At 40.9% G+C, this 16,261-nt stretch overlaps 1 protein-coding gene across 1 annotated transcript; it reads left to right on the top strand.

The window, feature by feature from the left end:
• The first annotated feature begins 3,002 nt into the window (after window positions 1-3,002).
• adssl (adenylosuccinate synthase, like) lies at window positions 3,003-12,736 on the top strand. The gene is made up of 13 exons (XM_014408606.3): window positions 3,003-3,305; window positions 3,783-3,885; window positions 4,383-4,451; window positions 8,006-8,056; window positions 8,132-8,198; window positions 8,322-8,429; window positions 8,861-8,942; window positions 9,578-9,704; window positions 9,808-9,962; window positions 10,376-10,500; window positions 10,640-10,737; window positions 11,671-11,820; window positions 11,932-12,736. Exons 1-13 carry the CDS (start codon window positions 3,072-3,074, stop codon window positions 11,982-11,984), a joined length of 1,422 nt encoding a protein of 473 aa, XP_014264092.3. The 5' UTR covers window positions 3,003-3,071; the 3' UTR covers window positions 11,985-12,736.
• Window positions 12,737-16,261: the final 3,525 nt, after the last annotated feature.

Raw genomic sequence — 16,261 nt, forward strand, 5'->3', positions numbered from 1 at the left:
TACTTCAGGTTATAAAAACTGGGAGGAGGAAATTGCCAGGTCAAAGTCACTTGCAAGAGGAGACTCCTCTCTTACTAAAGCAGCTGCCTCCGAGTCCAAATGCTGAGTCCACCTCTGGGCTCTCTTTTGGTGCTTCTCTCCTCTTCAATAAACTGGACCCTGATCCAAAGACAGGTTTGTTCATCAGCCTCGTGCTGTTTATCATCGGCGACGAGCCTTCTGGTGCTTGCTGGATGTAACAGCAACTCCATGTGGAAGCTGTGTCAGTTCCAGTGGAGGTGCTGTTACTTGCAGAGATCTACCAAAGACGACAAGAAGCCAGCACGCAATTGCTTTTATTTTCCATTCTGCTTTTTTTGTGAGTGTGGGTTACTGCATCTTTGAAAGATCGATATGTAGCTAAAGAGAGATGGGGCACAAGGTGATGACCTATGAATTGACAGCCAGTGATTTCCAGCCTCTGCCTGTCAGTTCTGTAGGCCACTGCCGCGTTCGTCCTGCTGAGCGTATACAGGTACACAACGGTTTTATCTCCCACGTGCCTTCACTAATAAATAAACTGTGACTTTTTTGTGATTTTTTTTTTTTTTTTTAAAGATGGCATTGCTGAAGAAAAGCATATACGGTGAATAAAGCCTTATTGTGTTGCTCAGCGAGTCTCTCATTTTGCACTGATGGTCTATTCAAATAACCACCTGTAACCTCAAACAGTGAAATTGTAAATGACGAGCTCACCCTGAAAGTGCGCCAGCATATTGCACGAATATATTTATGATCTACTTATCATTACAGGACAATGATACTAACTGCAAAGAGGAAGTAAGCTCAGTGCAAAAGTGCTGATGTGACACTGGACCAGTGCAGAACCTGATGTGTCTGCATGCCTGTAAATTAAACTGGCAACAAGTAGTACAGATAAATTTAACCCTACTAAAAAACCTGTCATAAATCAGTGATTTCCATATTGGAAATTATATAATGAATGTCTTCATAATATATAATGTGGCAGGGAGCTATATAATGTCCTCTTAATTAAAATACAACCTCCAGGCAAATGGATTATTATAACAATCATCCTTAAACAAAGGATGTTCACTTTTTGAATGCACCGTTTTAAATATGTTGCATGTTTGTGGAACTCTTAAATGTTGTATTGGATATTTTTAATAAATAAAACACAATGAATTCTTATCAGAGAGTTTGTGTGTTCATGACATTCAGCCATCTTCGACTGCTCCTCATAATACAGTGTGAGGCAGTGCAGGAGGAGTCTTGTTTGACTTTAACTGAGGTAAAAAGGTAAGCTACCATCAGCTCTGCCTGTTTTTATCAGGGGGTTATGATGCAGTGATGATCAGAGAAATTCCTGCTTAAAAGAAATGTTGTTGTCCCTGTGCTGCACAGTGTTGCACAGATAAGACAGATGTGGGAAGATTAATGATCTTTATTGCCGTTATGCAAGCATATTGCCAGCAAATTACAGTTATACTAACCTCACATGGTGCCTAACACTTCAGCAAGAGATAAATACTGACACGTATAAATTCCAACAAGCATATATTATAGTTTTTTCTTTTTAAATACTTCACTTACATCAATAAAATGAAAATGGCTACATCTGCAGTAGTAGAGTATTGGACTAACTGTGCAAAATGAATATATATATTTAAAATATATGGAAGTATTTAAACTTGTACTCCAGAAAATAAACTTCAGTGCACCCGTTTGTTTCTGTTGATAGTTGAACTGATATGTGCAGCAAGAAACTAACAGTGACATGAGCTGGAGTGCCTACTACCACAGTGTTGCAGACTATCCTGACAATCATGCACTCCCCAACAGAGCCATCCCCCAGCAGCAGGGCGCAAAAAGAAATCGACTCACGACCTACAAACTCTCCAGATTCTGAGCGAGCTTTTGTGAGACCTGCTGGAACTAGCTCAGTCCACACAGTCCCCACCCCACAACATAAGGATCCAAAGGGTCTGTGCCAAGCACCACAGCAAGGTGTGGGGGTCTTTACAATATTAGAGTCTGAATGTGGTGGTTGATCAGTGAACTCCTGCTCTTTTGGGGTGGCTTATATGAGGGGGGAATTGTGACACAGGCTAAAATGAATCCAGTGTGAATTTCGTGCTGTAAACTTCTGTATTACTCTCTGTTGTAGTAAAATACCTCTATATTAGTCTTTGGGAAGTCACAGCACAACGAGCCACTTTACAACATCCGCCATTTTGACTTAAGGAATGAAGCAAGCAGCGCACGTAATTTCCAATATTTTCTGACAGCAGTCACACTGAGCCAACACAATATGCTATCTCTTAAACATATGTGTAAGATTTTATTGTGGATAACGTCCAGCTATCCTTCCTGACATCAAACCAACGTTGGCGCGATTTTATTTATTTATTATTTCAACAATGTAAGTTTCCCTGTGGCAGATCAGACACATGCATGTACTGTCTTTATAGAACAAAAATAGGAACCTAGGTTTGCTGTATATTTTTAGATTTATTATTGCGTTTTTCTTCTTTTAAAAACACAGCTTCGTAGATACTGACAGTGCAACAACGTAAATAATTAATTTAGTCTTTCAGTGTTCTCAGATGACTTGCTCACTGGTGCCCTCTGCTGTGCCTCTGACTGAATTGCTCTCTATTGCAGTTTTAAAAGGGAACTTTAATTTATTACTCAAATTACCAACTGATGAGTTAAATACAATAAAAGTAAAGTAAAAAAAAAAAACAGAATACACTAAAAAGAAACTCACGAATGTTGAAAAAAAACCTTTGATAGCGGAAGTGGAGATCAGTGAGTGTGTTACTTTTAAATTAGACACCAAAAAAAAACAATTTAACTGACCGACAAGGCGTTTATATAGCAGTTAGTCAGCATAAATTGACATGATAGATACTGATAATAATTATGTGTGAACACGTATGTTTTATTTTCAGGGGGAAGAAAAAGTAAAGCTAAAAGAGGATGTCCCGTAAAGCGGAAGTCGAGCACTTCCCGTAGACGAGAGAACGCGCCAATACGATTTTCCGGTTTGCGGGAAGAGGGGCAGCAGCATGGCATCCGAAAGCAGCATGGCTAACGTTAACGGTCGGGAGAGCACGTCCCTGAACGGGGAGCCGGTCGTTAAGCGACCGCGGGAGGGTGTCCCGCAGGAGCACCCACTCAGGACTCCGAAGGAGCCGCAGAACAAAGTGACCGTCGTGCTCGGAGCGCAGTGGGGAGACGAAGGAAAAGGCAAAGTAGTGGACTTACTCGCCATGGATGCGGATATTGTGTGCAGGTGCCAGGTACCAAGCTACGCTGTCGATCTTTTGTGACCTTTTACCCTTAAACACACCACTTCTTACACTTTTCTTGGGCTTGTTGTGAATATAACGCGGGGCTATGGAGAGCCTCGTCACCGTTTAGCTGCAGTTAAATATTCATGACCGACGTCAACAACCTTGGCTGACCTCCCCGGATGTAGAGCTGCTATGGCGCTAACGAGCACTACTACCTAAGTACTGTCGTTTGTAATCTAATGTGGTGCTTCGAAATCCATACAGTTTTACAGAGTTAGACAAATGACCGTGAACATGACATTATATAATGGAATGACGCACCTACGAATAAAAGTGCTATTGTTTACTTTGTTAAAGCCACACAGCGCCTACAGGAACAGGAGCTTTTAACCCTTTGTTCACACTGAACATGTTTTACCACAACACAACATTGTATCGGTCTTATGCTGTGAGCAGGTTATGGATGTTATGTTGTGTTCACAGGGAGGAAACAATGCAGGTCACACCGTGGTTGTGGATTCTGTGGAGTACGACTTCCATCTGCTGCCCAGTGGGGTGCTCAACAAGAAGGCCATCTCATTCATTGGTAAGGGCGAGCCTTGAGTTTTGAAAGTCTCGCTGATGGTGAAGCGTGATGAAGATGCTATAACGCATTAATAATCACCTTTATCAGAGTGAACGTCATACGCAGACAGGCAGACAGTCTTATCAGTCCGTCTGTTTCACGCTGTTAAGGACATTACCCAGATCCTGTGTTATTAAGGCTCGTCTAGATAATAAAAAGACCTCCTAGTCAGTGCAGTTTTACAGCCACAGGAATTAAACCATGTACAGTGTGCTGTTGTGCTCCATTCCTCATCTCTTTATTGTATGTTTTGTTTGGATGTCATGCTTTTAATAGCTTTTGTTTCCAGTAGGCTTACTGTAAAAACAGGAAACTGGGAGAGGGGTGCACTGAGATGTCATCCAAACAAAAGCTGAGGGAAAACATGAGCAGTTTGTTTCCCACACTGGAACACTTGATGCTAAAGTGTATAAGATGAGTTATACGAGGCTTGTTAAAAGTTCAGTTTCACCTTACAGGTAACGGAGTGGTGATACACCTGCCGGGACTGTTTGAGGAGGCCGAAAAGAATCTGCGTAAAGGCAAAGGTACAGTGTCACAGCATAAAGGATCATTTCAGGGTAGATTTAACCCCCCCCCCCCCCCCCCCCCAAAAAAAAAAAAGATATTTGTATTATTAAAACAAAACTGGGACGTATTGTAAAATGGCATTATATAATATTTAAAAAATAAATAAATAAGAGTGAGACGAACCCTTATATATCTTTGTTTTTGGATTTATTTTGGATCTGAAACGGTGAGATGGTGTTGTGTAATATTAAAAACAACATTGTACTAATTAACTTGCTTATTTCACAACCAGCTATGTTAATTAGTAACATTTCTGGCTATAAAAACTGCTTCCCAGAGTGATTTTTTTATTTTTTTGTAACATTTGCCAGTTTTCAAAATTGCAGATACACAAGGAATGCCATCATTTGATAATAAGCTGATATCTGTGATGGTATGAGTATCTCTCCCTATTTAATGCTGAATAAGATCAGCATTAAATGAGATTTCTCAGGAAAGGCCTTGGATGTTGAAGCAAGATGCTGCAAAAGCACATGCTGCATGTATTCCAGCAGCATGGCTTTCGTATCAAGAGGCTAGGAGATAAAACTGGCCTTCCTAACAGATCTGAAAACATTTAGAGCTTATTGAAATTAGGAGGCTCCAAACTGGCTGACAGCGTTTCAGAAATAGTGCAGTGAACATGTGTGTTGAATGTCTTCTGACTGTATTGAAAGAGTGTTTGCACCACAACTACAGTGGGGCAAAAAAGTATTTAGTCAGCCACCGATTGTGCAAGTCCCCCCACCTAAAATGATGACAGAGGTCAGTAATTTGCACCAGAGGTACACTTCAACTGTGAGAGACAGAATGTGAAAAAAAAATCCATGAATCCACATGGTAGGATTTGTAAAGAATTTATTCGTAAATCAGGGTGGAAAATAAGTATTTGGTCAATAACAAAAATACAACTCAATACTTTGTAACATAACCTTTGTTGGCAATAACAGAGGTCAAACGTTTACTATAGGTCTTTACCAGGTTTGCACACACAGTAGCTGGTATTTTGGCCCATTCCTCCATGCAGATCTTCTCGAGAGCAGTGATGTTTTGGGGCTGTCGCCGAGCAACACGGGCTTTCAACTCCCGCCACAGATTTTCTATGGGGTTGAGGTCTGGAGACTGGCTAGGCCACTCCAGGACTTTCAAATGCTTCTTACGGAGCCACTCCTTTGTTTCCCGGGCGGTGTGTTTTGGATCATTGTCATGTTGGAAGACCCAGCCTCGTTTCATCTTCAAAGTTCTCACTGATGGAAGGAGGTTTTGGCTCAAAATCTCACGATACATGGCCCCATTCATTCTGTCCTTAACACGGATCAGTCGTCCTGTCCCCTTGGCAGAAAAACAGCCCCATAGCATGATGTTTCCACCCCCATGCTTCACAGTAGGTATGGTGTTCTTGGGATGCAACTCAGTATTCTTCGTCCTCCAAACACGACGAGTTGAGTTTATACCAAAAAGTTCTACTTTGGTTTCATCTGACCACATGACATTCTCCCAATCCTCTGCTGTATCATCCATGTGCTCTCTGGCAAACTTCAGACGGGCCTGGACATGCACTGGCTTCAGCAGCGGAACACGTCTGGCACTGCGGGATTTGATTCCCTGCCGTTGTAGTGTGTTACTGATGGTGACCTTTCTTACTTTGGTCCCAGCTCTCTGCAGGTCATTCACCAGGTCCCCCCGTGTGGTTCTGGGATCTTTGCTCACCGTTCTCATGATCATTTTGACCCCACAGGATGAGATCTTGCGTGGAGCCCCAGATCGAGGGAGATTATCAGTGGTCTTCCATGTCTTCCATTTTCTGATGATTGCTCCCACAGTTGATTTTTTCACACCAAGCTGCTTGCCTATTGTAGATTCACTCTTCCCAGTCTGGTGCAGGTCTACAATACTTTTCCTGGTGTCCTTCGAAAGCTCTTTGGTCTTGGCCATGGCAGAGTTTGGAGTCTGACTGTTTGAGGCTGTGGACAGGTGTCTTTTATACAGATGATGAGTTCAAATAGGTGCCATTCATACAGGTAACGAGTGGGGGACAGAAAAGCTTCTTACAGAAGACGTTACAGGTCTGTGAGGGCCAGAGATTTTCCTTGTTTGAGGTGACCAAATACTTATTTTCCACCCTAATTTACGAATAAATTCTTTACAAATCCTACCATGTGAATTCATGGATTTTTTTTTCACATTCTGTCTCTCACAGTTGAAGTGTACCTCTGGTGCAAATTACTGACCTCTGTCATCATTTTAAGTGGGGGAACTTGCACAATCGGTGGCTGACTAAATACTTTTTTGCCCCACTGTATAAAACAAGAGTAAAACAGTTTCTCGACTAACTCCAGCTCCAGCAAATAGTCTTTTCCTTTGCATCTCTATGATGATTAAACTGGATAAAACTGAACAATGTTTGGAACTGTAAATCTGTCATGACAGTCACAAATTTGGGTTTGTGTGCTATTACGATAAATACTCAGGTGTTCAAAAGGCTCAAGGAATGTGTGAAATCCTTCAAAACAGTTTGTCACACCAGACTGAGTCATTTTCACCCTTCCTTAATATTTGGAAATGCTCTAAGGCAAATGAGGAAGAACGGCTGTCCAAAATCCGGTAAAATTGTAAACAAGCATTGTTTCATTCCTCCCCTTCCTCTGCAGTCTGCCCACTGCAGAGGAAGGGGAGAAGAGGTGTGCTGCAATATGAAGATGCATAAAAGTGCAGCAACATATATGCCAGTTCTTCTTTAGTTACACTGCAAGGAAGAACAAAAGAAATAAATAAAAAAAAGAAAGAAAGAAATAGTGCAGTGGGTGTCCTCAGTTCACCAATACCCCTTTTCCACTAGTACCTTCTCAGCTCGACTCATTTTCCATTACAATTGAGTACCACTTAATGTGCGGGGAGTCGTTATAGCAACGTAACCGAGAGTCTCGTGATGTCATTTATATGTGACACGAATGCCACAACAAAGGAGCACGTGGAGGCGATGATATACCTGCTGCTCAGTCTGTGGTTTTTTTGTCACGCTCTGTGATCAGTGTTCTTCTGTGTAACCATTTCACTTGTTGTCAGGTTTCAAAAATGACAGTTTTGATTTTCATTAAGGAGACACTCTCATGACTCTGATGCCACTTACTAGCCAGTTGGTGGCGTGCAGCCTGATGTCACAATTTCGGATTGTCTCAGATTGCTTGGAAACTCCGGCCAAGCAGGTACTAAAAAAGTACCTGGCACCTAATGGAAAACCCTGAAAACAGATCGGACCCGAGTAGGTTCGAGTGGAAAAGGCCTATAAAGTTTACTGAGTGTTAAACGAAGATGTGAGACAGTAAAGTGGTAACCATGCTCTTGTCTCGCCTCTCACTCTCAACATTTAACATCTCACTAGTTCAGTGGTTTTATGCTTTTCATGAAGCAAATGTTTATTAGTCTGTGTGTGTGTGTGTGCGCACGCATCAATAATAATGCAGAAGAAGAGAAAAAAGATGCTTCCTGCAGTAAAAACATTGCACCACGTGAATCGTTGTTTCCTGTGCAGGATTACAAGGATGGGAGGAAAGATTAAAGATTTCAGATCGCGCCCACATCGGTGAGTAAGAGTTTCTCCTCAAAGTTTTGAGTAACACACGTGTTCTTATTGACAGTCCCGTTTGTCCTCCTGTAGTGTTCAACTTCCATCAAGCTGTTGATGGAATCCAGGAGCAGCAGAGGCAGCAGCAAGAAGGGAAAAAGTAAATCAAATATTTTATGACTGTTAATAATAGCATGCAGTATAACAGCATTAAAGACTGAGGATGACTTTGTGTTTAGTGTGCACTTCCTAATAGACTTTGTTGTGTTTATTCGTGCTCCAGTTTAGGGACCACTAAGAAGGGCATCGGTCCTGCCTACTCCTCGAAAGCTGCCCGGAACGGTCTGCGAGTCTGTGACCTCGTCTCAGATTTCAAAGTTTTTGAGGAGAAGTAAGCGCTTTGTTTTTTCTCTACCTCATGTTGCACAGTCTTATCACCTCACCATAACGTGATAATGTGGCCGCCGACAGGAACGCTGTTTAAGTGATTTTGAATCATAGATTGGTCAGATGGCAAGTTTAGGCATACATTTTAAGGATTTTAAAAAAATGGAACATCTCACAGACAAAACATGAGGTGTTATAACACATTAGTCCAGTTATTGTCAGTTTATGCAATCTCCTACCAGCAGGTGGCAGCACCCATCTATGGAAAACAGCTGAAAAAGCTTTTATGGAAACCTTATGTAACGTAGTCGTTCTCTCCTGTGTGTCAGGTTAAAACTCTAATCAGTGGAAGCACAGCTGCATAAAGACAGGCTCCACATAAACATGCATTAACGTGTCTAACTAATAATCTGTCCTGCTTGTCATGGTTTGCAGGTTTCGCATGCTGGCGGAACATTTTCGCACCATGTACCCAAACCTTAATGTCGACATCGACAGCGAACTGCAACAGTTGAAGGTGAGATCTGCTTATCACATAGAGGTATTTCATGGTATTATATGGCTCAGGTGTTGGTGTTGGGCCTACATCACAAGAGGAAAAATCACAGGTGTAAAGGTTAATGATGGCTGAATTTCATTTAGCTGCCTGTGTTACTGGGAGTTCTTATATTCATTGTATTCATAGCAGGAAAAACACAGGTGATGTTAACAGGGGTAAGGCTAAGATAGTGGACCTATACCTGTAGTCTGACTATCTTAGCATGTACCGTGCCTGAGTCCCGTCCAGTTTGTTTGATTAGTGTGATAGCTGCATAACATCTTTGTGCATGGCTGTGAGCAGAGTAGCCCCACTCCTCTGCTGTTTAAACCTTTTGTTGTGAGGGTCAACTTATTCAAAGAAAATCAGCTTACAGAGACCGTCTGACCCGACCTCTGTAAACTTTCATCTATCCACAGTTCAGTTTTTTGTTGTCATGCTGTGGCCAGTTTCGATCAGGGAGGGGATGTCAGGGTTTCAGCCATGTTTGCTGGACTTTCATGTATCTGAGAAAAATGATTTCTAATGACAGCACTATAAACTGATTATTTACTTAGTAGTATAGGTAAGTCTTATAGATTTTCATCAAGTGATATTTTTGTGTGTGTTCTCAGGAATACACAGAGAGACTGCGTCCTCTGGTAACTGACGGGGTGTACTTCATGCACAGAGCTCTTACTGGACCCAGTAAGAAAATCCTGGTGGAGGGAGCCAACGCTGCTCTCCTGGATATTGACTTTGGTGAGCATCTACAGGTTTTTAAATATTTGAGTTGAGATGATGGACGTGTTGTGTTTTGTTTGTTTTGTTGCTTCCTCACATTAACAGGTGTTTTTCTGTTCAGGCACGTATCCTTTCGTGACATCTTCTAACTGCACCGTTGGAGGCGTATGCACTGGACTCGGGGTGCCTCCGTCCTATGTTGGCCGAGTGTACGGCGTTGTCAAAGCTTACACCACCCGTGTGGGTGTTGGTGCGTTTCCAACAGAACAGGATAACGTGAGTAAAAAGACACAAATTGTTTTTTTTGTGCTTTAAAAAAAATCCTAGTTACTTCCTGCAGTTTCTACTGTGTGTCCAATATGGACTGTAACATCATCAGTTGCTCAGCCTCTGTGGTCAGCTGCCAACCTGATGTTACAGACGCATGATTGTGGCCAAACTTACGTCAATTCAGATCCCCCAGATTACAGCAAATCCCCGGTACTGTAGAGAGCATGACAGTGGAGTGTGCATGCAGGTGTTACTAGAGATGAATATATGTTTATCTGACTTTCTGTACAAAGTAAAGTTATTAGAGCAAGCAGTATTGGTGTGATTGCCTCTTGAAATCAAGGAATATGCCTCCCATTTATTTATTGTTTTTTTCCCCTCTTTAAACTGACTTTGTGTGTCTCTTTCTTGCTCCGCAGGAGACCGGGAATCTGTTACAGAGTAGAGGCAGAGAGTTCGGTGTGACCACGGGCAGAAGGCGGCGTTGTGGTTGGCTGGACCTGATTTTGGTCAGATATGCCCACATGGTCAATGGCTTCTCTGCGTAAGGAACATTCAAACGATTTCAGAATATTTCCCTCGCTGGCTGATGTAATTACTGGCATCGTTGCTATGTTTAGAAGCAAGTTTCACCATGTGCTCTTTGTGTTGTGATCAAAGCTGAACACAAATTCTTTCTGCAGAATTGCTCTGACGAAGTTGGACATTTTGGACACGCTGCCTGAGATTAAAGTGGCCGTGGCATATAAGGTTAATGGACAACCTCTGCCAAGTTTTCCAGGTAGGATGTTCCCAGGTTTTCTAGATCTGTAGAAAAATGGTATAAATGCAACGGTTCGAAAGAACAGTTTGAGCCCAGTTTAGAGCTTAAAGTCAGGATTTAGTGTTTCTGTGACTCAGTAACTTCTGAAACAAGTGTCACAACAATGTGAAAAGATGTGAGGATGTACACATTCTTCAGAATAGTGCTATCCTTATACATTTGAGTCTAACAGTTGATCGCGTGACATTTTGAAGTCTTTGATTGTTTATGGCTGGTCAGTTATCCAGACCCCTCCACCCAGACAATCACAAACACAACTGTGCTCCATAAAAGGAAGTTGAGATTGATTCCTGACTTCACACAGGATTTGAACAATGCTCTCTGAGGTGGCTGCTCTCTGCTTACATCCATCGTGCCTGTATCTCACATCTCGCTTGTTATTCACCTGATCTGCTGCTGTGGCCCTTAGCAGGCTACATTTGCACATTTCCTACTCAGACCACTTAAACAACAATATGCTGAAAAGTTATTATAGATTTTTCTTTTCTTCTTCTTTTTGTTAGAGATGCCTAGAAACATGTTGCCTACTCCAGCTTTATTGACAGAAATATAATTACTGAAAAGAATCTGGTTTCATGTGAATGGGGGGGGGGGGGTCTTTATTTCACATGGGTCAGCTTTTTTTTTTTCCCAGCAGGAAGTGCAACATCCTGAGTTTGTCAAAATCTGTTCAGACGCAGCTTTATCGTCTTCATCTCTCTGTTTGTACTGCCAAATAGAAGAAGTTGAATCATGAAGTTAATGAATCAGAAGGGTCTCCTCTGTTTAAAATGGCACCAGAGCTGCACAAAAACAGCACGTTATCATTTCTTTTTGCTCAGTGGGTTTTTGTGGGCCGGTGCGCTGGATTTCCCAGGACCGATTTTTCTCTGAACGATGCTTCTTTTGCAGCAAACATGGACGTTTTGACACAAGTGAAAGTGGAATACGAAACGTTGCCCGGCTGGTGCTGCAGCACGGAGACGGCTCGGAGTTTCGAGGAGCTTCCGGTGCAGGCTCAAAATTATATTCGGTTCATCGAGGACTTCCTGCAAGTGCCAGGTTTGTAAAGAGATACTTTAGTTTAATGGGATGGAAACTGCAGCCAACGTCTTTGTTCGCTTTGCCAAAACCTGCCAATCGAATTTTGGTCCCTGCGTCTTCTCATTTCAGTGAAGTGGGTCGGAGTCGGCAAGTCCAGGGAGAGCATCATCAAACTGTTTTGATCTCTCCGTCTTCTGCTTCCCCCGCCTCCCCCCTGCAGTCCTCGACACCAGCTCAGATGATACCTTGAGGTTTTCATAGGTTTACCAGAAGAGTTTAAAATGCACACTCTACCCGGTAGGAATACTTTACCAGCAAAGGTACCTGTGAAGCCTTTCGGTTGCTGCTTGTCCAACACATCCACGGTAATTCTTCAGATATAATTTATGCATTCCACCGATTCTACGTATTAATGAGGGTCTTGATTTTTAAAAAGCTTGTACAAAAAAGTCAATTATTCTTGAAGCCATTCCTCAGTATATTTTTAACATTGGAGGCTAATTTAGCTCATTTGACATCTGTTCACCATGCAGTTATTTTTTTACCTGTAGAGCCACTGATGAACAGGTGTGGAAGCCGTTTGTATTTAAAAGGTTATTTTCCGACTTTGTTATTAGAGGGTGAGCCATGTTGTGGTTGTGAACTTTTCTATTGAGCAATTTTAGATCACTTTACAAGACCAGACATGAATCAATCTCATTAAGTTTGTAACATGCGCTCTATGGGGATTGTTGGAATGGACGTATTGCTTTGAAACAATTGTTAATAAAAGAAAAAAAAAGCATAAATTGACACTAAGCAACTTTAGTTGAAGACATTTTCACATCCACACACAGATTTGCTACGTTAGTTGATCATTTTATGTATTTGGTCCATCTTGTATGATGCTTACTCAACTTGCTATTAAATAAAAGTCAACAAAAGGAAACCCTGATATTTAGAGAGTCTTCTTCTTTCCTAATGCAGTGAATTGTTTTCTGGAAGCATGTTTTAAAACCTGCTCTGGACAGATCTCAGTATTCCTGATGGTTTTAGCAGACTGAGAGACGAAAGGAGGCTCAGTCTATCAGCAGCTTCATGCATTTTTCAGTCCGCTGTCACCCTGAAATATTTTTTCTCTCAATCTTTCTTGGTTTGCACCCTCTTTAAGTTGACTTCCTCTAGAGTTTAAAAGCTTTTCAGAACGTGGAGGTATTAGATTAGAGTGTAAAGTGGATTCTTTTGCCAATCGATAAGAGGTGTAACTGTACTGGGGCTTCCCAGATATTCAGACTTTCTAATGGGTTAAAGGCCCTGAACAGGCACACAGGTGTTCTCTGCTGCTCATTGGACATCTCAGGATGATGATGGGGTGTTTGTTGGTGGGAAATTAAATGATTAAAGTGTGTAAACTTAATATCTTGTATCAAAACTAGTAAGACGGATGGGGAGATGCAACAACCCACAATTGATTTTGCCATTAAGAGCAGCTTAACTTTAAATACTGAATCACCAGGTTTCTGATGTTTGTGTTTATTTATTTTTTTCAAGTCTTGTTGTTGTTGTAACTTTAAACTTTACAATTACAAAATATTTCCTTTTTTGGTTGGGTTTACTGCTGAACCATCGGGCCGTGCCCCGCCCAACCCTAAAGGTGCCTCCACATAATAAGTGAAATTTCTTGTTGAAAACACTGGACATTGAAGGCTCTGGTTGCCTACATAATCCTCTAACCAATGAACTACCAGGTCATATGTCAGTGGGATTCTGTTCTCTCATTGGTCGTCATTTCAGTGACGACCAACAGTAATCTCAACTATTTTTTTGTTTTCTTTTTAAATAGCTAAATGTCATTTCCTTTCTATGGCCTCTGATCACCATGGCACTGTGGATCGCTACCAGTGTGGATGCAGCTATAAGAGAAACCCACCATATAATGTTACCTACCAGTCCAGTGCCAGGGTGTGGTGTTAGACTCAGTCTGCATGTCAGCTGCATTGCATAGCATTGCCTATATCTCCATATGGCACCACAAAATTATCTGGTTCAAAGTTGGACACACTGGTCACACTGTGGTCCATGCCTTTGGGAGGGGCAAAAATAAATTCACCAAATCACCCCAAATTTTTCCTACCGAACACCACAAAATAGTTTTGAATTCAGTGTAGTCTTGTGCTCTTATTGGCTCAACAATTTAATTATAAATTTATGCAGTTAATTATGAATTTGTTGGAGTGATTGTTTCAGATTTCACTGCTTTGTTTTCTATTATACTTAAACCCATAACAATATGTTAAATACTTAACTTCACAAGCTGGTAAAGGATGAATTCCTGAACCACAGTTTACAATCGGTACATAAAAGTACACGAAGACTTGATTTCTTGATGCTGCTATAAAAAATGAAAAACATCAGTCTGTTGCTGATGTTTGTCCTACTTCTGCACGTTGGAAGTGCATCTTCCCTTAAATTACTAAAATTGCAAACGTCTGCTAATCAGTCAATTTCCAGTCTAAGAAGTCCCTGCATCATCAAAAATGCCAGAAAGTGAGCTTGCAGTAGATGCAAGGAGGCTTAATTGAAAATAAAGTGCTCATAATAGCAGCGTAGTCCTCCTCCTTTCTGCCCCCTTCCCCTCCCTCTCTTTTGTTTACCACCACCTTCCTTTTACATGTAATTGGGAGCACATTTTACATCAGGTCAGTCAGTTTGAGCGTTTGTTGCCTCCAATGTTTGTGCCTGGTTCCTGCTTCCACTTCTCCCGCTGGATGGACCTTTAATGAATTCACCTTCAGATTACCAGATCACACATATAACTGAAAGGACACTTATAAGCACTGGTCAGCGAGAAGTAAGTAACTTATTCGCATGATGACTTTAACTATGAGAAATAACATGAATTGTTATGAATTTTTGATTCCTGCGTAACTTCTCAGAGGAGTATATTTTGGGAGTGCTTTTTCCGTCACTCCCTAAAGTTAAAAAAAAGCTTTTCCAGGTATGATTTATGCAGGAGGTACATTTTAGGGGAGCAACTCCTGATTTTCGCAGAACTCTGTTTACCACTGAATTCTGCATCTGCATTTCTTTCCCCTTTCCTGTAAACCCACTTCTTACTCCGTGCTGTCATGATTTATGCAGTTGGAGTAATAAGACACCTGTTTCACTGTAGTTGGACTGTGTTCAGATTTTGAAAGAACGAGACAGCAGCTCTCACGCAGATTGAATTGAGGAGCTAAACGCATTTAACAGTTTATTTGGCGAGTGCGCGTAATAAATCCAGTGCTGTTGCTCAGCACGCACAGATCGAGTACAAAGTATCTGCAGGAAAAGATGGAGACAGACTTGTCAAGCTTATCTCACTTAGCATAAACTCCTTAGACAAATGCATCTGAATACATAACATAATGCACTTGTCTAAGGAATTGCTATCATGCTGTAATATATACTCACATCCTTTTGTCGCTTAAACTGATAACCCAGCTGGACTAAGGTGTTACTTAGTGTGCTTTTAGTAATCGCTGATTAACATTGATTCATATATTACACCGAACTTTCTTATCAGTAACATGTACATCCTACAAAACTAGTAAAAAGGTGGTGCGCAGTGTAAAATGTAAATGAATCCAGGAACTTTAATTTTAAAAATTGCACATTAAAGATACTCTAAAATGTTGCCTTGCAATTTATTTTGTTTAATATTTTCTGAATAGTGTTTGTTTAAGTTACAGTTCATCCTCTGGGTTGGTTTGCTCGTTAGACATAGGTATTATTATAGATGTAATAACATGTAATAACAATTTTTTACCAAATAAACAAAAACTAATGATACATTCTTTTACATTTTTATTTTATTTCAGTTTTCCAAGTATTTGAAAATCATTTGAATTTAAAAGTTTTCAAAAGTCTGGTTTTTATTGTTATATCTGTGAGCTAAGATTTTTTTTTTTTTACATCTAGTTGTAGTTTTTAGTTTAGTTTTAGGCAACTGTAATATCATTGGAATTAGGTTTTTCTGCATCTACTGCACTGTTTAAGAGCCATAATTGCGTGCATTTGCATGCATGGCAGGAGTAACCTGCACATCTGTGAAGGCACCAGATTCTCTGCGTGTTTGGCAAAAATCTAAAGCCATTCCCATTAAGTTGCGATAAAGTGACAGACCTGAATGAACCGATTATTCTTTGACGTTTAAAAGTTTCACATTTTCACACGTAGTGCTATAATGACCTTATAAATTCAGATTAACATGCCACCGTGTTGATACTCATAACTCTGACTGGGGTTTTTGGTTCTAACACCAAGAAATCCTGGATGTGTCAAATGTTTTTTGCAGTGCATCCCTCAGTTGTTTGCTGTGAATCACACAGTGTAAATAAGCAAGTAAATAAAGCAATTTAAATAAGACAAACACCAGTCACAGAGTTCTTTGAAGAAGTATTAATAAAATCAGCCCAAACCAAAAGGAGAAATGGACAGG

The sequence above is a fragment of the Maylandia zebra genome, linkage group LG10, assembly GCF_041146795.1.
Source record: "Maylandia zebra isolate NMK-2024a linkage group LG10, Mzebra_GT3a, whole genome shotgun sequence".
Taxonomy (NCBI): Eukaryota; Metazoa; Chordata; class Actinopteri; order Cichliformes; family Cichlidae; genus Maylandia; species Maylandia zebra.